Here is a 22592-nt window from a genome sequence, read left to right as displayed (position 1 = left end):
GACAGTGCTCAGGCCCTGAGTCCAAGGCCCAGGACTGGCCAAAAAAAAAAAAAAAAAAAAAAAAAAAAGCGACAAGTTACCAACAAGCAGAAGTTGTGAGGTGAGATTTTGGGGTGGGGGGACAGCCTTAAAAGAGGTGGTTAAACTGAGAAGAAAGTCCATTTTCCCTTCTTTCTCATGCTTCTTTCATGGGGCTCAGGTACTCATGGCTGGAACCCCAGCAGTTGTTGTGGACTAAGAAGTGATGGTGAGGATGAAGCCGTGGTCTAATGATGAAGCAATGTGAAGCTGGCAGGAGACCAGGACATGGATGATGCTGGGGGGCTGGGCTGGCCCTGCCCTGACCCTTCCCAGACTTTTTAAATGTTTTGGTCAGTCATGGGGCTTGAACACAGGGCTTGAACACTGTGGTTCAGCAGGATCTCTTCCTCCTTACAGCCCTCGATTACAGAGAGGGAGCCCTGGGTGTTGCCAGGAGGGCTGATGGCACTCACCGTGTGGGCCAGCCAAGGTGCTTCAGAAGGGGTTTAGATGCCATGCTGTGGAGAGGGCAGAGGCAGGGGCTGGGGCTGAGGCGCGGGCAGGGCCCATCCGGCTGCCTCTGTGGCAGGGATGTGGTCCCGTTTGCTCTTTGTTCAGACACAATGATAGACGACTTTTAGCTGTTTTTCTTTTTGGCATTACTGGGATTTGAACTTGGCCTTCTGCTTGCTAAGCGGGTGCTCTACCACTTAAGTCATGCTTCTTAGCCATTTTGGCTTTAGCCATTTTAGGCTTTTACCAGAAATGTGGTCCCCTGAACTCAATGCTAGGTCACAAGAAAAAAAAAAATAAAGGTTAGATGGGCACTGGTGGCTCACGCCTGTCATCCTAACTACTCAGGAGGCTGAGATCTGAGGATCACGGTTCAAAGCCAGCTTGGGCAGGAAAGTCTGAGAGATTCTTATCTTCAATGAACCACCAGAGAACTGGAAGTGACGGTGTGGCTCAGAGTGTCAAAACCTTGAGAGAAAGACGGGTGCAAATGCCAGCCCCTGATCCAAACCCAAAGCCTGTCAGATGTGCAGCCCAAGTGTAACTCTGGGGCTGGGGCAGCCCCAGCTCTCTTATTTCCTGATGTGCCTGGGTTGTTCTGCAGAGTTGTGTTCTTGCCGTCTGGAACACCCAGTCCTCCCATGTCCCTCCCACGGTCAGGGAGATAAGGAGTAGAGCTTGGGGACTTGGCCTGGAGCAGAGATATTCTTGAGTTTCTCTCACAAAGGGGATGGGAAAGGAAGATAGGACAATGAGAAAGAAAAGGAAAAAAAAATGTCTTCAAAATTGACAGAACAAGCAGTGTGTGTGTGCGTGGGGGGGGGGGGGGGGGAGGTTGGTGGCTCGTGCCTGTAATCCTAGCTACCCAGGAGACCGAGATCAGAGGATTTCTGTGTGAAGCCAGCATGAGCAGAAAAGTCCACGAGACTCTTTTCATCAATTAACTACCCAAAGCTGGATGTGGAGCTATGTATGGCTCTTGTGGTAGAGTGTTAGCCTTCAGCAAAAAAATCTCAGGGACAGCACCTAGGCCTTGAGTTCAAGTCCCAGGCCCAATGTGCCCTTGAACATGCAAGCATATACACACACACACACACACACACACACACACACACACACACATCCTATAAGAAATAAAAACAAACTTGGACAACTAAAATCATGCCATTTAGTAAGTTACTAGGCTAAAACTACACTTGTAAGCATATTTAGGGTCTTAATTTTTTGCCCAGGGCTGGCTTCAGACTGTTATCCTCCTCCCTCTGCCTCCTAACGAGCTGGGACCATAGGTATGCACAGCTTATTTGTTGAGCTGGGGTCTCGCTAACATTTTACCAGGACTAGCCTTAACCCTTGATCCTCCTGATCTTTACCTCAAGTAGCTGGGATTACAGGCGTGAGTCACTGAGCCTGGCCCCCCGTGGTTGGATTGATTCACCAGGCCTAGAACACTCTTCTGTTGGAGTGTCCTGTGATGTCTCATGTCCCACAGGATGGAGCTGCTGGTATGGGCATGGGGCCAGCCCTCAGCCCCCGGGGGCCCATCAGGGGCCTTCCCCGGCTGCTGCCCAGGCCTCAGCTGAGGTCGGCACTGTGGCTCCGAGAGGTCCCTCTCCTCCTCGTAGAGATCTGCGCACTGGCTTGTGTGGGAGCAGAGAAGCCCGGTTCTGTGGTAGCTGGACACTCGCCTCTTCATGTTCTCAAGCGTTTCCCCTGTGTGCTCTTGAGCTGGTCCCAGAAAGGGAAGGAAGGCGGGGGAACTGGGTTCTGTGGGGATAGGCAGCCCGTGCAGAGACTGGGCAGGCCCTGCAAGCAGGATGAGGAAGGAAGGCTTTCCTGAAGGTCATGGCCAGAGGTGCCCCCAGCATCCAGATACCCTCCCTCCCCCCAAGTGGGGTACAGTGGAGAAAGATGGGAGGAGGAAGTAAATAGGAGATTCTGGCAAGAGATTCTGTATTAAATATCTTTTGTTGTTGCTGTTGTCATTGGTCCTGGGGCTTGAACTCAGGGCCTGGACGATGTCCCTGTGCTTTTTCACTCAAGGCTAGCACTCTATCACTTGAGCCACAGCGCCTTTTGGCTCTTTGAGTGGTTCAAGGAAGATGAGAGTCTCACAGATGTTCCCGCTAGGGCTGGCTTTGAACTGGGGTCCTCAGGTCTCAGCTTCCTGAGTAGCTAAGATTACAGGCGTGAGTCACCAGCGCCCAGATTATATTAAGTATCTTGAACTCATTCACAGAGTGGAAGAAACAAAAAAGCAAGGGCGGGGTTGGAAAGCCTGTTGCTTGTGGACTCCCTGTTAGGCTAGGCCTGCACGCGTGCCTGTTGCACACATGCATGTTGTTTCAGGATTGGCCCTCAGCACACATATGTGCCCCTAGGCAGGACAGGAAAAGGTTAAGAGTCAAACTCCAAGCAAGCTGTCTTCCCCGATGCTTTCCTGAGTTGGTGGTTTTGCAGGTGGGGGTCGCCTTTCGGTCCGGGCTCCTCCACTAGCTGCCTGTGTTGCCTAGAGCAAATGGATTGATGTCTCTCGGAGGCTCAGTTTTCCAGACTGCAAACCGTGTCTTCTCTCTCAGGGCAGTGATGGTCAGCAGCAGCCATTCAGGGGGCTTTGGGCTGCAAGTTAACAGAAGCTACCACTTGAACCAGTCCTCTAGTCAGGCATTTTGCTGGTCACTTGGCGATGGTCCCTGGGTTCTGTGGATGGGAGTTATCGTCACTCACCTTTAGTTAAATCCTGATCTTCCTTCAGCTTTGACATTTCTCTCTTTGTCTCTCTATCTCTGTGTCTCTCTCTGTCTCTGTCTCTGTCTGTCTGTCTGTCTGTCTCTCTCTCTCTCTCACACACACACACACACAGGTCCTATTGTTTAGCACATTAAAGGAAGCACAGCCATTCTTTTAGGCTTTCACAATGGTGTTCTTTAAAGATACTTTGTTGACCTTGGTTTTATTGTTATCTGGCTCTCAGATCCACTGTATTTTAATACAGAGCCCTAGGGAGGGAGCCTGGCTTCAAGAGATACCCAAGGAGCTTGGGCCACATGAAGTCCATGAAGTTTATGATCCCCCCCCCTTTACCTGAGGGGGGTCACATTCCAGAACCCCCAGAGGATGCTTGAGATCTTAGATGATGCTGGAATCTGTTGTTGTATTTTTCCTATATCACAAATGTAACATAAATCTTAATAAAGTGTGGTAAAAAATTAACAATAACTGATAGAAAACAGAAGTGTTTATAACAATATGCTGTCACAAAAGTGATGGGCTGTCCTTGACTTTGAACAGGTCTAACATCAACACGTTTGGCCTGAGGTTGGCTTTGAGGAACTACCACTGTAGAAGGAACAGTGGCTAGGACCTGAGTTCAAGTCCCGGGACCAGCAAAAATAAACAAATAAATCACCACAGCATTTTTCTGAGGTGAGTTATTTATGGACCTCATGTGCCAGCTGCACCCTGTGCCATGTTGGGTCGGTGGGTATAGCTTTGTGATGAGCTTTGCGAAGGAGGGGGTGGCACACAGTCTGGGGGAGTCCCTCACTAACAAGCAGGGGGCCAGTTACCATGTCTCATTCTGTGGCCACCTCAGCGCCGGGTCTGCAGAGGAAGGCTCTGGGAGCGGGGCCGGGCTGCTGGTTTGTCTCATCCACAGAGCAGTGAGAGCAACTGTCCACACAAGCAGACTGTTGTCACACAATGTGCACACCTCAGGAAACAACCTCGGGCTCCAGACCCAGGGCCCCTGCCCACTTGGAAACCCTTCTGGTGCAGCAAGGTGGACTTTCACTGGAGATGTAAAGTCACAAGGAAGTGGCTTCAGTACGGCTTCACTCAGGCCCAAGGCATCTGCAGATGTGACAAGTAGTCGTTTATATATTTTTTTATTTAAAAAAATTTTTTTTGGTTTTCTCACTTCTTTTTTATTTTTGCCAGTCCTGGGCCTTGAACTCAGGGCCTGAGCACTGTCCCTGGCTTCTTTTTGCTCAAGGCTAGCACTCTGCCACCTGAGCCACAGCACGACTTCTGGCCATTTTCTATATATGTGGTGCTGAGGAATCAAACTCAGGGCTTCATGTATACAAGGCAAGCACTCTTGCCACTAGGCCATATTCCCAGCCCCAAAATTTCTATTTTTTTAATTGTTACCATAAAGGTGATATACAGAGGGGTTACAGTTACATGCATCAGGTAAAGAGTTTCTCTTTCTCTCTCTCTCTCTCTCTACCCCACTTTTGCCAGTCCTGGGGCTTGAACTCAGGGTCTGAGCACTGTCCCTGGCTTCTTTTTGCTAAAGGCTAGCACTCTGCCAACTTGAGCCACAGCGCCCCTTCTGGCCGTTTTCTGTATATGTGGTGCTGGGGAATCGAACCTAGGGCTTCATGTGTATAAGGCAAGCATGCTTGCCACTAGGCCATATTCCCAGCCCCTCATTTCTCTTTTATTGGCAGTTGTGGGCTTGAACTCAGGGCCTGGGTGCTGTCCCTCAGCTCTTTTGCTTAAGGTTAGCACTCTACCATTTTGAGCCACAGCTCCACTTCCAGTTTTTGAGTGGTTAACTGGAGATAAGAGTCTCATGGGGACTTTTCTGCCTAGGCTGGCTTTGAACCTCGATTCTCAGATCTCAGCCTCCCGAGTAGCTAGGATGACATGCCTGAGCCACCAGCACCCAGCAAGAGTTCATTTCTTTTTGGACAATGTCACCCCTTCCCTCACTCTCTCCCAGTTTTGCCCTCCTATCCCACCCACAAGTTGTATAGTTTGCTTTCAACATAGTGTCTAGTGAGTACTCCTGCTGCATTTTGTTTACCCTTTGTCCTTCATTTCTGTGTCCCCACTCCATCTCCTAAAGATAGACAAACAAGGCAAAAGGCAAAAACAAAGTTAAAACCTCATTTCCATTCCCCAGAGTTCATTTCAATGAGTAGTCATTTTTTAATTATTATTTTTTCTTTTAAAAATGAGCCGTAGCTGGGTGTTGTGACTCATACCTATCACCCCAGCTACTGATGTGGGAGAGTTCGAGGTCAACACTGGCAAAAAGTGGCAGAGATCCTATTTCCACCAGACAAGCCAGTGGGGCGGCCATGCCGGTCATCCCAGGTACGCGGGAAGATCTCCATTAGAGGCCAGCTGGGGACGAGAACAGAAGGCTCCATACAAAAGCATAACAACAGTGAAAAAGGGCTGGGCCTGTGACTCAGGAGGCCTCTGGCCTAGCAAGCACTAGGCCTTGAGTTGCAACCCAATACCACCGACAGCCAGGCACAGCCGAGCAACCATGGCTACTGTACAAACCCAATCACAGGGGGCTACTACCAGGCAGCATTCTAGGGTGGTGGTAGGTGTGGTGGTGGTGGTGGTGGTGTGTGTGTGTGTGAGAGAGAGAGAGAGTTAGGAAAAGAGAGAGAGAGCTGAGATTTTAAATCTCCAGTGGCATTGGTTGGAAGCCAATAGGAACACGTTTACTTCTCTCTCATGTGTAGTGAATGGGGCTGGATAGCCCCAACTCCAGCAGAGGAAATCCAAGCTTTTCTCATCCTTCTGTCTTCCTCTAGCTCAGGTAGCTTTGGTCAGGCTCCCCATGGTCTAGGCTGCTGGTGCTCCACACATCACCCCTTCATCTCAGGTGAAAGGAAACGGAGGGCAAAGGCCCATCTCCACGGCCACACAGCTCCCCTTGGCAGTCTTCTCAGAGCAGAGTCACACATCTGGGCTCAGTATCACCTGCAGTGCCCAGCATGTGTGGGTTTTTAGGAAGGCTTCATATTCTCTGACACTTTCCATTAAGAGGTGGGGTGTGGCCAGGTGCTGGTGGTGGTCCACCCCTCTAATCCTAGCTACTTAGGAGGCTGAGCTCTGAGGACCACAGTTCAAAGCCATCATGGGCAGGAAAGCCCATGAGACTCCAATTAACCACCACACAAAAGCCCGAAGGGGAGCTGTGGCACAAGTGGTTCAACACTGGTCTTGAGTAGAAGAGCTCAGGGACAGTGCCTGGGCCCTGAGTTCAAGCCCCAGGATTGGCACACTGGAATCTGGGGTCTCTGCAGAGTAGGAGAGAAGTGCCTTCCAGGGCAGCTAGTGGGCCTGAGACCCATAAGAGGGCTGTCCAGTGTGTTTTAACTCTGTCATTGTAGCCTTGTAGCGTGTGTTTGCCGGGGGTGCTGCGGGGTATGCAGTGCTTTAAGGTGACCTTGGAACTTGGCATTGGGGGTGACCTCGGGTGGAGTATTGGATCGGCCACACGTTGTGTTTGCCGTTCACACTCAGTGCTTGCAATGCCCATGAGCCCAGCGTTCTGAGCTCTCACATGTGTGGACACTTAGAAAGACCCGACACAAATGGGAGATGAAGAGCCATTGCTCTTGGGAGCCCAGGTCTCCCATGGTGGAGTAGAGACGAGCCTTCCCACGGAGCCTGTGGGCCCACAGAAGCCATGGGCACGGGTGAAGATGTGAGTGTGGGGTTTCAGCTCAGATCTCCTGCTGGCTAGGCTGGTGCTCTCCTGTGGAGCCAGGCCTCAGCCCTGGTTTTTGCCTGTTGGTTGTTCTATGGAGCCTCATTTCCTGGCTGAGCTGTAATCCCCCTACTTTAGGCTTCCTGTCACAGCTGGGATGATGGGTTCCTGCCATCGTGTCAGGCATCTCCCCATGGTGGTGGAATCTCAGGGGCTTTCCTGCCAGGGCTGGGCCACCGGCAATGCTGTCCTCTTTCTCACCAGCTCTGTCTCTTGTGTCCTGTCCTCTGTCTGGTTCCCCAGGTCCGGCCTGCCCTCCACAGCGGCGTCGCCCTCCCCTCCCCCAGTTCTCCCAGGCAGGCATGGATTGCAGGCAGGATTGTTCTCTGGAACCTTCTTTCCCCTCACGGCATAGTCAGTCCCTTCGGGGAGTCCCTGCTCCAGGGCGCCCTCTAGCTCCCAGCATGCTCCCTGTGCTTTTAGTAGTTGAGTACATTTCTGGCTAGTTTCCTTCTTGTCCCATCCACCCAGACCTCCCTGTCTCTCTTGCTTGAGGCCGAGTCCTCAGCATCCAGTGCCATTAATGGTATATAGCAGGTGCCCAACAAATTCAGGAAAGAATGATCTTACTTGAGTCAGACTGCCACACTGTGAGGTAAGCTGGTGAGGAAAATGAGGAACCACCCCCTGCTGATTTGTGGACGCAACCAGGCTGCACAGCTGGGGCCTGACCACCTCTCAGACGCCCGTAGGAAGGGCAGGTGCCGGACCAAGGCAGGGGCCTCAGCCCGCCTGGACTCTCTGGACTCTCACTGCATGCCTAGGCTCTCACACCGGCGTCAGTGACCATGGCCAGCCCTTTCCCTCGCTGCCAGGGCTCACTGGGGAGGCCTGGGAGGCTGATACAGAAGAAAGTTAGGTGTCCCCCCTCGCAGGGACAGCCGCATGTTTGTGTCCCTGGCTTCGTTTCCAGGGCTGGGCAGCCCCAGCTGGTAAGTAAGCACCCCGTGAAATGACTTTCCTATAACCTTGGTCACAAGAAAACACCAGATCAAGATAAAACACGGCCCACAGAGGGCGTCTGGGGCCAAAGCCACTTCTAATCCCTCATGTGTGACATTGGCCGTGTGATGGCCCTTTCCTGGGTCTCAGTTTCCCCACCTGGAAGGCAGGGGGAGCAGTAATGATAGTAGTGATGCTCTGAGTCATAGGGGCATCTGTGGATATCCAAAAGAGAGCCCTTGTAGGGCACAGGACATACCCAGCGATCCCTTCACAGTGTGTAGGCCCGGTCCCAGGGGCCAGCAGCCCTCCAGGGACCTCGAAGCCCTGGGGTCCTCCCTGGGAAGGGCAGGGCAGGGCTGGGACCCAGCTGTCTGCAGAAGCGGAGGGCGATGCTGGGAGCAGAGGCACCTGCTGCAGGCTGGGCCCTGCGCTAGGCGTCAGGTGGAGAGGGAGAGTCTTTCAGGCCCTCTGGTGGCCGCCCGCGACCCTTACTTCTCCATGTGGGAACTTCTGGGGATGGAGATGGGGCTGGAGGAGTGAGCCAGACAGCAAAGAGCCCTGGTTGCTGACTGCAGATTAGATTTTATTCTCAGTGTCCTGTTCCCTTCCTGCCCACTAGGAAATGGCACCCCCATTTCCCAGGAAGGGAGGCTGTGGCCCAGCGTGGCAGACCCTCCTATATGGTAAATTCAGCCTGTGTAGTTCAGCGCAGCCTGCATCCCAACTCTGTATGATGTCAGGCAGCCACTGTATACCTCTGAACCGCTGTCTGCATACCCGTGACACACCCCACGGGGACCCAGGGAGGTGAGTGTGCAGAGTTAGCATGGAAAAGCTCACGGTCAAGGCCTGTGCACCCAGCCAGCTCTCCCTAACTGACTCTGTGCAGGAGCTGCTGTGCCTCTGCTTAGCCCCAGATTTTCTCTCCTTGCAGTTTCCCCCTCTGCCATCCAGCGTACTCAGCCCGTGACCTTGACTGACGAGCTAAGGGGATCTAGTTGACCTTCGGGCACAGGTGACTGGTGGTCTCTCACTGTAGTTTATCTATGGGAAATGGAGGGCCTGGTATTCCTGTCAGCTCCACAGCCAGCCAGAAATCAAGGTGGCCACCGGCCCTCAAATTAGCCACAGTTGTGGTATCCCGGGGCTTGGCAGTCTTCCCTCTAGTGGGCCACATCTCCACTCGGCCCTCGCTGTGTCTATCAATCACAGCTGTGTAGCCCTCGATTTACTCTCACTTCCTGGAAGGGATTTCCTTGACCACTCGAAGTCGGACCCCTGTGATTCTCTTTATCTCTATCTCCAGCTTCTCTTTATTTGCAAAATATGAATGAATTTGATCTAAACTTTTTTTTTTTTGGTGGCAATTCTGGGCCTTGAACTATGAGCCTGGGCACTGTCCCGTAAGCTCCTTTTGCTCAAGGCTAGCGCTCTATCTACAGTGCCACTCCCAGCCTTGTCTGTGGTTCATTGGCGATAAGAATCTCCCGGACTGGCTTCAAGCCTGGCTGGCTTCAAACTGTGATCTTCAGATCTCAGCCTCCTGAGTAGCTAGGATTATTGGCGTGAGCCACCAATGTGTGGCTTTAAACTATATATTTTTTAAAGTTTTAACCTGTCTCAGTGAGCAGAGAGGACTGTAGATGTCTGGCTTATTCACTATCCATCCCCATCACCCAGCTATGCCTTGGGCAGGTCCTCCAAAGATCACAGCATGGGTGAGTGCACAACTAACCTGCCGTGACTTCCCTGTGGGCCGGATCTGGGATGCGATCTGGACCAGACCCTCATCCTCTGAGAGCGGGTCTGTCTAAATGCTGCTGTTGTGGTCACCAAGACAGTGCGCACCTCATCAGAGCATTGGTGGGAGAGGTGAAGGTGTGTGCAGATGGCAAGGGGGAAGGGCGACCCCAATTCCTCAGCCTCTGAGACAGACCACCTCCACCACTGCCGTCTGTCCCTCGCCCCCTGCTTCCCCTTCGTCCACGGTCACGTGTGATTGTGGACTCGCCCCTGGGTGGAAATCGCCTCTGCTGGAGACATGCAGAGATCTCAGGAACAGTGTGTTCTGCCTGGCTGGCTCCATCAGGATCTGCCAGGCGCCAGTGGAAGAGACAAGCTGGTCCTGGAACTGTTTCCAGAAAGTTCCTTCCACCCTGGTTATACAGAGGAGACACCACTTTAACATTTTTGTGGTAGGTGGCAAGATGCCACCAAAGTGCTCCAGAAGAGGTTGAGCTTGTAGGTTCCAGTGCGCTGGGGCTGGTGGCTGCCTGTGCTGGCTGGCTTGGATACAACTCTTTCCCTCTCTGAACCCTAATTTCTTTATTGCACCAGTGGTGAGAAGTGACCGTCCTGGGCAGATGCAGGGAGAGGTGACCAAGATTTTGCATAGCAAAATCCACAGATGAACAGCAAAATCCGCAGATGCACAGCAATCAATGATCCTCGAGCCAGGTTCTTCAAGTGCTGTCTCCCCTGAAGGCCCAACCCCGGGCCCAAGGACACATCACGGGTTAGCACCGCTATCAGAATGGCTGTTAGAAGTTGGCTCCTAGGCCTTAGTGCAGAAATAGGAAACCGAGGCTCAGAGAAAACCAGGAGCATCAAGGATTCGGGAAATGGGGTCTGGTATCGCTAGGTGGGACCCAGCTGTGTCCCTGATTGTCTGAGGCTGTCTGGATATGAGATGGCATCTCAGGGGCCAGGACATGGGGGGCAGGAAGTCTGGAGGAGGGGCATCCATGGAGGGAAGGAAGGGGGCAGAGAGAAGAGGCCAGAGGGTAACTCTTCTACTTTCCAATGGTCTCACGGTGGAGGCCTGTGATGACAGGCCTATTGGGTGTGGCAGGGAGGAGAGGAGGGTGGACAGGCCCTGGACTTGGATGGGGGGGGCTGGAGGTCACAGGGAGTCCTCAGGGCCACCCACAGGGCAAGGTGCTGGCTTCCCAGGGCCAGAAGGAGCTCAGGAGGACAGGGCACAGACAAGGATGGAGTCCCAGACCCTCCCTGCTCTGGGCCTCCTGTAACTCCAAGTTCCTTCCGGTTGTGTTTACAGAGGCCACTTGAGGCTCTCACTGTGGTCCTTGTCATCAAGAAGCATGAGCACAGCTGCGGTGGGGAAAGGACACTAGGGCACCCCTCAGCACAGGTGAGGACCAGCTTTCCACAGGGGTAACCCCAGCTCTGAGACAGGGCAAACAGGGCCAATTTTCAACCAAGACCATGCAGAAAGATGATCACTCTAACCCTTCACGGGCAGCCACAAGGCCCGTGCACCTGAGGCTCTGACAAACCCTGTGATGAGAAGGCCTGTTCCTTTTGATTTAGCTGGCTGGTCCTCCCGATTATCGTAGGTGCTTCAGAGAAGAAACCTGGCACTACCTATGGCACTCACTCCGGGAAGTAAAGGGATCCTTCTAGATTCCCTCTCCTCGCCCCTCTCCCACAAAGCCCTCAGAGCCCTGAGGTGAGCACTAGACATTGGAGTCTAGGCCCCTCAGGCCCTTTAAACAGAGGCCAGGGACATCTCGGGGCTAGGGAAGGCTTGGGATGGGAGAGGGGAGGGGAGGTGGCCTTCCCTCCCCCAGGGGATAGAGACCTCCTGCCTGCTGCAGACCTACTGTGAGTCACCTGCTTCCTTTGAGTTTGTCACCCCGAGGCTGGCAGGGAAGCCCTGCAGGAGGCAGGAGGGAAAGGAGGGGGGTACCGTAGAGACAGACTCCACCCCCCCGCCAGCATGTCACAAATCTGGGTTGTGGGGAGGCAGGTGACTTCAGACTTAGGGCTCAAGGAGGACGGGCTGCGGTGATGCAGGGTGTGGAGGTTGAGCCCCAGGCGCTGTGTCCCATGCTGTGGCTGGGCTGTCCCGAGGGTCCAGGCCAGGAGGCCCCCTGTGCGGCGTGGCTAGCCGCCCACGGGCCGCACCATCATGCGCGTGGCCCGCAGAGAGTAGCTGGGCCCCCGGAAGTAGTGCCAGCGGATGCCGTTGAGTTTGCGCAAGTGGTAGCTGGCCGGGTAGTAGACGCCGTTGAGGTTGGAGAGGCCGCAGGCGACAAACCACCACCCTGGGACAAGAGGGAGGTCACTTGATGCACAGGGCCGGGAGAGCTGCCCTCTGCCTCCCCTGCCCCCCCCCCAAATCTACTTCTGCCTGCTCTGGGGTGTGGGGTATCCTCTGGCCTGGGGTGGGCACTGACGGGACACTGTGTCTCCCCTAGAGCCAGCCCCCCCCCCCCATGTCTCTCCAGGAACATGGGCTCCTAGGAAAGCTGGCCAAGCCACCTTGAGGAAGAGGTGTGACCAGGAGGGTCCTGGACGGCTGGGGGAGCACAGCATGGGGAGAATGGGGGGGAGAGGGAGGGAGGAGGGCCAGGGGAGGAGGAAGAGGGGGAGGGAGAGGAGGAATGTAGGGAGGGGAGGGGGACGGCCTGGCGGCACCCACCTCCCGACATCATCTGGGCGCACTTGCAGAAGCAATCGTCGTTGTCCGCGTCCCGGGTGCTGAAGTTGGCGCCCTTCAAGGGCAGGCTGCTCTGGTCCCCGGCGGAGCCGCTGTATCCGCTCAGAGAAAGCCTGGAGGCCGCCCGGGGAAGGGGTGCGAGAGGAGCCGGAGTCAGGCTGGGGCTGGGGTCCCCGCCAGGTGATCTTGGGGGGAGGTGGGGCCCAGATTGATGGGTTGCTTGAACCACTTTCCTTCCTGCTTGCCCTCCCTGCCCGCCCCCTCCCAGGGACAAAGCACCCACTGTGTGCTGGGCCTCCCTCCCCTCCCCGAGTCTTGATAACTCGCATTATTTTGAGCATCTCCTAAGTGCCACACATGGTTTAACGTGTTTCCTGAGTGCGACCCTAGCTCGTTTAAACCTCACGACACTTGTGAAGAAAAGGGGACCCCAGAGTGGGAACGCCCACATTGTCTCTCAGAACCAGCCAGACTCCAGCCAGGTGTGGGAGGGGTGCACACACACATGCCCTTTGCTTGTGGTGGACCTTCCTGTAACCCCAGCTCCCCTCACAGCCCCCCCCTCCTGCAGGAAGACCCCCCCCCCAGCACCCATGGATCTATGCCCTGTGACCCCACCTCGCAGCCAGCCGCAGGAGGGAGGGTTTCTGTACCTCTCTGCCAGGCCTTGTGGGCCGGGCTTGGCGCTCTGTAGCTCAGCTCATAAAACCCAGGGCAAGCGCCCAAGTCACACAGACAGCATGGCAGGAGGGGCCAACTTGCTTTTGTTTTGTTGTTTCTGTGAGATGGGTTCTCTCCAGGGAGCTCAGGCCAACCTAGAACTCATGACCCTCCCGTCCCAGCCCCCTCTCCCTAGGGTTATGGAAGTTCCAGATTTACCATTCTTGCATCCATCTGCACGGTAGATGGAACTGATAGATGTCTATGTCTATGTGTATGCATTCATACACACATATGCACACACAGACACATATATGTATATAAACACATACAGTGAGATGCCCAGATGTTCTGTTACTACTTTGAATACATCATTTATCTCCAGTGTTCACTTAATATTATATGCAGGCACCTTGCCGTAGGATGTCTTGTGTATGATGGAGGTACTGAATTTTACACTGGGGAAACTGAAGCACAGAGTAGTTGAGTGACTTTCTGAAGGTCACGAAGCCTGTGACCAAGGAAACAGGGATCCCAGGCCCTCGGTCCTCAGTGCAATGAGTGGCCTTTCTCAACATCTGTGTTTCCCAAGGCAGATGGCAGGTCTTGAACCCAGGGCTACAGAAGTTGCTGCCTCAGACTTGGATCCAAGAGCACAGACTAGATGGCTGCATGTACAGGATGGGTCCAGGAGACTTCCGCTTCCTCTGCTGCACTAACCCATGGGGTGGAGACTCGATGAGTGCGGGCAGCAGGGAGACCTGAATTCAAAATCCAGACTCCATCTTGCTTTGGGTGGAGACCTTACACTCACTACCTCTGTTTTCCTATTACAAACATGTGCACAACCATGTCTGCCTCTAAGGGTTTGAGGGGAGGAGCATAGGGGATGGGGGAGCACAGTTGGCACTCAGTAAATGCCCAGTCCTGTTTTTGTGTTGGTTGTAGGGCTTGCACTTGGGGCCTAGGCGTCATCCCTGAGCAATTTTTGCTCAAGGCTAGCGCTCTGCCACTTGGAGCCACAGCTTTACTTCTGATTTTCTGGTGGCTTATTGGAGATAAGAGTCTCAGACTTTCCTGCCAGGGCTGTGATCCTCAGATCTCAGCCTCCTGAGAAGCTAGGATTGCACGTATGGGCCACCAGCACCCAGCCTTCAGTCTTTTTTTTTTTTTTTTTTTTAGCACACTGTTGTTTTCTAAAGAACAGTACTGAAGCTCTGACCGTGTGCCACCCATCCTGCTGTGCCAAAGCTCAGAGAGACCCAGCTTTGCTGTGCCAGCACGGGCCTAGGCCTCCCCCCTGCCACCTTTGGCCTGGGCCCCTCCCCCTTGGCCTCAGGTTGTGCAGGGCTGACTGGGTCACTCCCCTCCCCTTTCTGGGTCTCTGCCAGTGGCTGGCTTGTGGTGATTGACCTGGGAAGGCCCCTCTCTGCCGGAGGGCTGGCGGCCTCTGTGAGTCTCCCCACCCCACCCAGGGGCCGGGACATGCTGAGTGCTAGCCGGTTGTCTCCAGATCCCGTGACGTGTGTCCAAATGGAGGACAGATGGTGGGGACAGGAGACGCCCAGCCACTGACCCTGGGTGCAGGCTCTGCAGTCGCCGGCCCCCGGGACTCCAGCCCGCCCACAGGCCCGGGCCCAGAGCCCACCTGTACATCTGCCCTTCGCTGCCCAGCTGGAAGCGCTCATATTGGGCGTAGGTCTCCTGGCCCTCCCAGTCCTGCAGCTCCACCCGCAGTGAATAGGTCGCCCTGCTGGTCAGCTGGTGCACCGCCTCATTGCCCAGCCAGTGCTCCCCGGCGGGGTCGCCAAAGCCCTGCAGGGAGAGAGGCCGGATCCCTGGCTGAGCCAGCCACGATGCTCAGCAGTCAAGTTCACAGGCATTTGTAGGTGAAGGCCAAGTGGACACAACTCAAAGTTTCAGGGGCAGGCAACACCAGCCTGTAGCGAGAGAGACTAGCAGCGACCACACTTCCAAGGGCACCAGCCGGGGGAAGGCATAGGCTTCTTGGGTGCTGGGGTCCGGAGCATCCATGTAGCCCTGCATGGTGGTCACATGGGTGAACGATTCATGGGCCTCACACTTCCTATTTGTGCCTTGGATGCAGGTACGTGAAACTTCAACAACCACAACAAGAAAAGAATGGACTTAGCTGCTGCTTCTGGGCAAATGGGTAGCGTGAACTGTGAATAACAACAGAGCAGCCACTGAGAACTTCAGTCACGTAGAAATAGGCAGCTAGGAGTTCTGGAAACCAGTGTCCTTACAGAGCAATCGTTCAGCACCAAGGCCAGGGGTGCACTTCAGCCTGCTCCTCCTTCAGGTCCCTATGTGCCCTCCAGCAGCCTAAGGCCACCTTTGGCCTGTGTGTTTCTTTCCACCTTTTCTTTGGAGTGGGGGCAGTCAGTTGTGGAGCTTGAACTCATGGCCTGGGTGTTGTCCCTGAACTAGTTGTTGCTCAAGACTAGAGCTCTGGGCTGGGAATATGGCCTAGTGGCAAGAGTGCTTGCCTCCTACACATGAAGCTCTCGGTTCGATTCCCCACAACCACATACATGGAAAATGGCCAGAAGGGGCGCTGTGGCTCAGGTGGCAGAGTGCTAGCCTTGAGCGGGAAGAAGCCAGGGACAGTGCTCAGGCCCTGAGTCCAAGGCCCAGGACTGGCCAAAAAAAAAAAAAAAAAAAAAAGACTAGAGCTCTACCACTTGACCCACAGCACCTCTTTCAATTTTCTGGTGATTCATTGGAGATAAGAGTCTCATGGACTTTCCTGCCCAGGCTGGATTCAAGCTGTGATAATTAGATCTCACCCTCTTGAGCAGCTAGAATTATAGGCATGAGCCACCAATGTGTGGTGCTTTTTTTTTTTTTTGGCCAGTCCTGGGCCTTGAACTCAGGGCCTGAGCACTGTCGTTGGCTTCTTTTTTTTTTTTTTTTTTTTTTTTTTTTTTTTTTTTTTTTTTTTTTGGCCAGTCCTGGACCTTGGACTCAGGGCCTGAGCACTGTCCCTGGCTTCTTCCCGCTCAAGGCTAGCACTCTGCCACTTGAGCCACAGCGCCGCTTCTGGCCATTTTCTGTATATGTGGTGCTGGGGAATCGAACCTAGGGCCTCGTGTATCCGAGGCAGGCACTCTTGCCACTAGGCTATATCCCCAGCCCCGTTGGCTTCTTTTTGCTCAAGGCTAGCACTCTACCACTTGAGCCACAGCACCACTTCTGGCTTTTTCTATATATGTGGTGCTGAGGAATCAAACCCAGGACTTCAGGCATGCTAGGCAAGCACTCTACCACTAGGCCATATTCCCAGCCCTCTTTTCTTTTTTTACTTTATTATTTTTGTGCTGGTACTGGGGCTTGAAATCAGGGCCTAGGTGCTGATTTTGCTCAAGGCTGGTGCTCTGCCACTTGAGCCACAGCTCCACTCACTACTGGCTTTGTGCTGGTTAATTGAAGGTAAGAGTTTCCCAGACTTTCTTGCCCTAGCTGGCTTTGAATATTGATCCTCAGATCTCAGCCTCCTGAGTAGTTAGGATTACTGGCCTGAGCCACAGTACCAGCCCTCTCTACCATTTTATTCACTGATTCAAACTCAATTACTTCAAGAGCACTCACAACTTAATTTTAGTATTTATTTTTATGTATTCATTACATGAACAGCTAGCAGACACTACAAATATCTTTGTGGATATTATTTTCCATTTCTTTTACTTTCAAAAACCTTAAGAGCTTTTTAAGCCCATTTGCCAAAAAAAAAATTAAGAAAGAAAAAAAAGAAAAATCCTGTACTCAAAATTTAATTTAAAACACTGGAAGACAATTGGGTACAATTTCTCATGTCTTATAAAATGCATGTGGTTTTGGAGCCAGCGATTCTACATGAAGCCATTTGCCCATGCAGGTATGGCCCCAAATACATCAAACAGCAAAGAGACTCAGGTTAACGGTGGCGCCAGGGGTGGGAGGAGGGTTTTTTTTTTTTTTTTTTTTTGGCCAGTCCTGGGGCTTGGACTCAGGGCCTGAGCACTGTCCCTGGCTTCTTCTTGCTCAAGGCTAACACTCTGCCACTTGAGCCACAGCGCCACTTCTGGCCATTTTCTGTATATGTGGTGCTGGGGAATCGAACCCAGGGCCTCATGTATACGAGGCAAGCACTCTTGCCACTAGGCCATATCCCCAGCCCATGGGAGGAGGGTTTTGTTTTCTTGTCTCTTCCTTTGCATTCATATAAGAAATTTAGCCATCTACTCATACTATATTATTTTTTCCAAGAATTTAAACAAAAAGTCAATTTCCATTCTAGGGTTTATGTTAGAAATGGGTCCTTCCCCCCCCCCCAAAAAAAAAAGATGGTTGGATTTTAGGGAGTGTCCCAGAGGCGAGTGTATCCCAGGCAGGTGGGTGTGAGGGTTGCTGATGTTAGGGGAGCTGATCTCCCCCCACACCCCTCAGGGATGGGAGAGAGGAAACCGGTCCCCTCCACCACTAACCCACCACCTGCTCGTTGTTGAGCAGCAGCAGGTGATGTGGGGGGGCGGTCCCCAGCGGCAGCCTTACCTCCTTGTACTCCTTCCACCCCTGCTGGAAGCTCACGCTGCCTTTCTCGCGGCGCTGGATGAGGGTCCATCCGCCTCCATTGGCCTCCAGCTCACAGAACACCTGGTGGGGGGGGGGGGAGTAGGGGGCGGGGGAGAAGTAGCTGAGCTACAATCCTTCAGAGGCAGACAGAAAAAAAAAAAACCCCAACCTCAAACCCTCCTCATTTTCTAGAAGGTTGGAGAAGTGACAGTTCCTCCTAGGCTTTCTTTTCTCCTAAATGGGGATGGTTATGCCTTCCACCTCTTTGTGCCTCCATTTCCCCTCTGCGAACTGGCATTTTTGTAAGAATTAAATGAGTGGAGCCATGCACGGTGTTTAGAAGACAGCCAGCCAGGCCCAGGCTGGGAGCTTTTGTTTGTTAGTACAGCAGGATTGCTCTGATTTATGATTCAATGTTGACTGATGCATTAGGCTTTCTGCTGCAGTGACAGAACATCCAGAGGAAGGCAGGGAGGGAGGGAAGGAGAGAGGGAGGGAAGGTGGGAGCAAGTGAGGGAGGGAGGGCTTCCTGAGGCCTATGGCCAGAGAGGGTACAGTCTGTGGTCTCCTTCAGGCAGAACATCAGGGAAGTGGGATTGTACTAACCTCAGAAAGGGAGGTGGTGGGGGGGAATGGACTCCAGGTATAATCTTTAAAGCCACGGCCCCAGTGACTCATTTTCTCCAGATAGGCCTAATTCCAAAGTTTCCACAACCTTCCAAAATAGTGCCACCAGCTAGAGACCAAGTGCTCAAAGCATGAGCGTGTGTGTGTGTGTGTGTGTGTGTGTGTGTGTGTTAACGACTTGATATCCAAATGGTAACAGACACAAAATGCTTAGCTGTATTAGACCTAGGAACTGCTATTACTACCATTCAATGAACAAGTGTTTTCTGAGCACCTACTATGTGCCATGCTTTAGAGAACTAGGGATGCTTAGTCAGGAAAGAAACAATCCTTGGTTTCAAAGAAATCATCAATCTTAACCTTTTGGCTTAACTTTCATCCACACATTATTTTTTTCCAGCAAGTTGAGCACATGTTCAATGTTCAATGTGTGTTCAGTGAGTACAGTTGGCTTCCGGCCCTCAGTGATGAATCAGAGGTGAGCTAGCCTTAGGGCTAGAGCCGTCAGGCAGAGCCTATGTTAGTTCAGGTAGACTGTTGGCTGCAAATGTTTGGGGATACAGTGCAATGATGTTTCTGCTCCTGCAACAGGAGCAGGGGCTTGAGATGCTAAGATTCACAGAGGGAGAGAAGGCAAGGCCTTTGTTGTAGGGGTGGTAGAAGATGCAGGAAGGGAAACTGAGGCCCAGATAGGAGAATACTGTGCTCCCGAACAAGATACATGTAAAGCCAAGCTTTGAGCCTCACAGGTCAGCTCAGGAGCAGTGTCCTCAAACTCTAGTGTTCACCCCTGCCGAATCCCACCACAGCTAAATCAACTTAATTTCATGTAGCACACTTACTTCTTATGATAGTGCCCTTTTTATACTTAAGCTACTTGAACTCTTGCCTTTGTTCAGATGAATGTAAAAAATAAATATAATAAAAAAAGATATTACAAGATTCTAAGTAGAAAGTGTTGAAACACAGGGCCTCGGTAGGTATTTCTTTAAGAGGTGAGTTTAGGGGGCTGGGGATATGGCCTAGTGGCAAGAGTGCTTGCCTCACGTTCATGAAGCCCTGGGTTCAATTCCCCAGCACCACATATAGAGAAAATGGCCAGAAGTGGCGCTGTGGCTCAAGTGGTAGAGTGCTAGCCTTGAGTAAAAGGAAGCCAGGGACAGTGCTCAGGCCCTGAGTCCAAGCCCCAGGACTGGCAAAAAAAAAAAAAAAAAAGAGGTGAGTTTAGCAGGTGTGAGGAAAGGGGGGGACAAAGTAGGGACAAATTGGGCTGCTCTTCTGAACATACTCTGAAGGAAAGAAGTTGCAGGGTGCTGGTGGCTCACGCCTGTCATCCTAGCTACTCAGGAGGCTGAGATCTGAGGATTGTGGTTTGAAGCCAGACTGGGCAGAAAGGTCTGTGAGATTCATATCTCCAGTTAACCACCCAAAGCTGAAAGTAGAGCTGTGGCTCAAGTTAACAGAACCCCAACCTTGAGTGCAAAAGCTAAGAGAGAGTCCTCAGGCCCAGGGCTCAGGCCCCAGTACCAACACAAGAAAAAGGAGTGGGGAGAGGAAACTTCAGGGAGGAATGGGAGGCAGGATGGCTGGCAGGTCATTCCCACATTTTCCCATCTCAGTTTGCCCCAAACCTCCCTGCAGACACCTGCAGGTCTGTGTTCCTTCTTTCCCGACGTCTGCACCTTCAGGTTCTGGCCTTCACCCACACAGAACTACTTCCTGAATTAGGAGCAAAGAGTGCTTGCCCGGCTTTGGGGGTGCCCCTGCCTGGCTTGGGGGGGGGGCTTCTGCCCTCTTCCACAGTGCACACTATAGAGCTATGGACGGGGCTCAGTCTGGGAAGCCTCTGGCTGAGGGCCTCTGTGAGCCCCCTGTTCAGGCGCCCCTGACCTTCCTGGGCTCTGAGGTATTGGCCATATGGATGGTGTAGACACCGCTGGCGTTGGCCCCGGAGCGCTGGATCTCGGCGCAGTCCTGGAACTCGGGCTCCGGTGCCCTCACGGAGGCTGCTGGGGGACAGAGGAGCGGAAGTGAGCTGGAGGGGGGGGGGGGGCGAGGAGAGGGGAGCGAGGGGGTGGGCACCGCCTGCCCTCCTGGGGAATGAGGGGTGGGGAGCCACAGTGAGCTGGGACCTGAACCAAGTGCAGGGGTCCCGGGGGAGAAGGGGAGCGCCTTCCAGGCAGAGGGAACAGTGTTTGCCAAGTCTCCCAGGCAGGAACTGCCTTGGTGTGTGCAGCTGATGGACGAGGGGGGCTGTCTGAGGGTAAGGGGGCGAGGGGGGAGCATGGAGGAGCCCATGTTCTAGCAGGGTCAGGGGACCCTGAATGCCAGGCTGAGGAGCCCTGAGCACTGGATGGAGGAAGAGCACTCTGGCAAGACCAGAGCAGTGGTTGCAGAGAGGAAGCCTGGGAACAGGCCTTTTGGCTATTGGGGATGTAGTGCTTGGAGCCAGAACTCCAACTAGGCACGGCCTGTACCAGGAAACAGATCCAAGGGCACCCAGCCAGGTGAGCAGAGCTTCCCCCCTCCTCCTCCTCCTCCTCCTCCTCCTCCTCCTCCTCCTCCTCCTCCTCCTCCTCCTCCTCCTCCTCCTCCTCCTCCTCCTCCTCCTCCTCCTCTTCTTCCTTTTTTGCCAGTCCTGGGGCTTGAACTCAGGGCCTGAGCTTCTTTGTACTCTACCACTTGAGCCACAGCGCCATTCTGGCTTTTTTGGTAGTTTGTTGGAGATAAGAGTCTCTTGGACTTCCCTGCCTGGGCTGGCTTTGAATCCCAGTCTCAGTGCTCAGCCTCCTGAGCTCAGCTCCCTGCTGTGGCTCCACCCTGAGTCCAGCAGCCCAAGGTGGGAGGAGTGGATGCCTTCCGAATCTGAACCCGAACCTGAACCCGCTGTGCCTGGCCCTGGTGTGCTGTCCCTTTGTGGCGCTCCCTGGGGGAGGGTCATCAGGCTCACCCCACAGCCCAGGGCAGAGGCCCCTTCTCTCAGCCCCCCTGGGAACTGACCCAGGGCCTGTGTTTCTTTTCTTGGACTGGACTCCACCACGGCTCAGTGACTGTTGACAAACAGGTGGCTTGGTTCCATTAGAATGATCCTTTTTTTTTTTTTTGCCAGTCCTGGGCCTTGGACTCAGGGCCTGAGCACTGTCCCTGGCTTCTTTTTGCTCAAGGCTAGCACTCTGCCACTTGAGCCACAGCGCCACTTCTGGCCATTTTCTGTATATGTGGTGCTGGGGAATTGAACCCACGGTATTCCCCCAACCGGGGCTTTGGGCTGTGGAACCCAATAGCTCTGGGCAGGCAGGCAGGCACCTAAGGACGGTCTCACCTCCCTCCCTGTGAGAGGCTCAGGGAGACTGCTCTCCTCGTGTCATACATGAGGAAAGTGGAGGCCTTGAGAAGTAGCCATGCAAAGCCCTAGTTGTAGGTAAGTAAAGGAGCCAGGATTTGAACTCCGGTTCTTCCTACTACTCCTGTCTCTGGTCTCCACAGCTGAGTCTAGGGAAGGCTGCACAAAGAGGCACCCTTGACGGATGGACACTGCTGGCATCATGTCCACCTGCGTCTCTGTCCCTCTGACCTCTGAACTCCACTCCCCGATGCCTGAAGCAGGGGTTCCTGGGAGAGGTGTCTGGCAGGGCCACACGCATGGAACTCATTCAGAGGCCGTGGCCCTGCTGCCAGGAACCACGTGCAGCTGCAGCCGGTCCTGGTCACTCCACAGCCTGTGGTTTGGATGGCGTCCACTCCTCCCGCCTTGGGCTGGCTGGACTTGGGGTGGAACCACAGCAGGAAAGCCCCAAGTCCCCAGTGGCCATGGTGCCTGGACCCCTCCCTATGGCTCAATATCTTGTGTCCTAAAGAAACTTCCCCGGGGCAGCAGGCCTTCCTAGGCCTCTCTCACCAAGCCATTCTTCACTCTTGGCCCCCCAGTCTGGCTCCCCCAAAAATGTCTCATGGGCCCAAATCCTTGCTGTGTCCCTCCTGGCCTCAGGTTAAGGTCCCCTGTCCTCTGCATAGTCCTGAGGGCCTTCTGAGGTGAGGAAGTTTCTGGAAGGCTGTTCACAGAGCAGGCACTCAGCTGAGAAGCAGGTCTCTTGCTCTCTGAGGAAGCAGCCTGCTGGCAAGAGCCGGGAGTCTAGTGGAGCCCTAGTGGCTCACGCCTGTAACCCGAGCTATTCAGGAGGCTGAGATCTGGGGATCATGGTTTGAAGCCAGTTCTGGCAGGAACGTCTGTGAGACTCCTATCTCCACTAAACTACCAGAAAAAAA

At 53.6% G+C, this 22592-nt stretch overlaps 1 protein-coding gene across 2 annotated transcripts in view; it reads right to left on the bottom strand.

Moving 5' to 3' along the window:
• Window positions 1-11658: 11658 nt before the first annotated feature.
• Angpt4 (angiopoietin 4) overlaps window positions 11659-22592 on the bottom strand; it is a 28844-nt gene continuing 17910 nt past the window's right edge. The window contains exons 5-9 of one of the 2 annotated variants that reach the window (XM_048348944.1): window positions 20217-20335; window positions 17679-17780; window positions 14773-14939; window positions 12447-12577; window positions 11659-12069 (exon numbers count right to left, since the gene is read on the bottom strand). In XM_048348944.1, the coding sequence (XP_048204901.1) occupies window positions 11909-12069; window positions 12447-12577; window positions 14773-14939; window positions 17679-17780; window positions 20217-20335 (680 nt within the window). In that variant the 3' untranslated portion in view covers window positions 11659-11908. The remainder of the gene's footprint in view (window positions 12070-12446; window positions 12578-14772; window positions 14940-17678; window positions 17781-20216; window positions 20336-22592) is intronic. The other variant, XM_048348945.1, reaches the window with a different exon arrangement.

The sequence above is a fragment of the Perognathus longimembris genome, chromosome 6 (genome assembly GCF_023159225.1).
Source record: "Perognathus longimembris pacificus isolate PPM17 chromosome 6, ASM2315922v1, whole genome shotgun sequence".
NCBI lineage: Eukaryota > Metazoa > Chordata > Mammalia > Rodentia > Heteromyidae > Perognathus > Perognathus longimembris.
The sequence above is the reverse complement of the archived record's forward strand: the minus strand, read 5'-3'. Positions and strand labels throughout refer to the sequence as shown.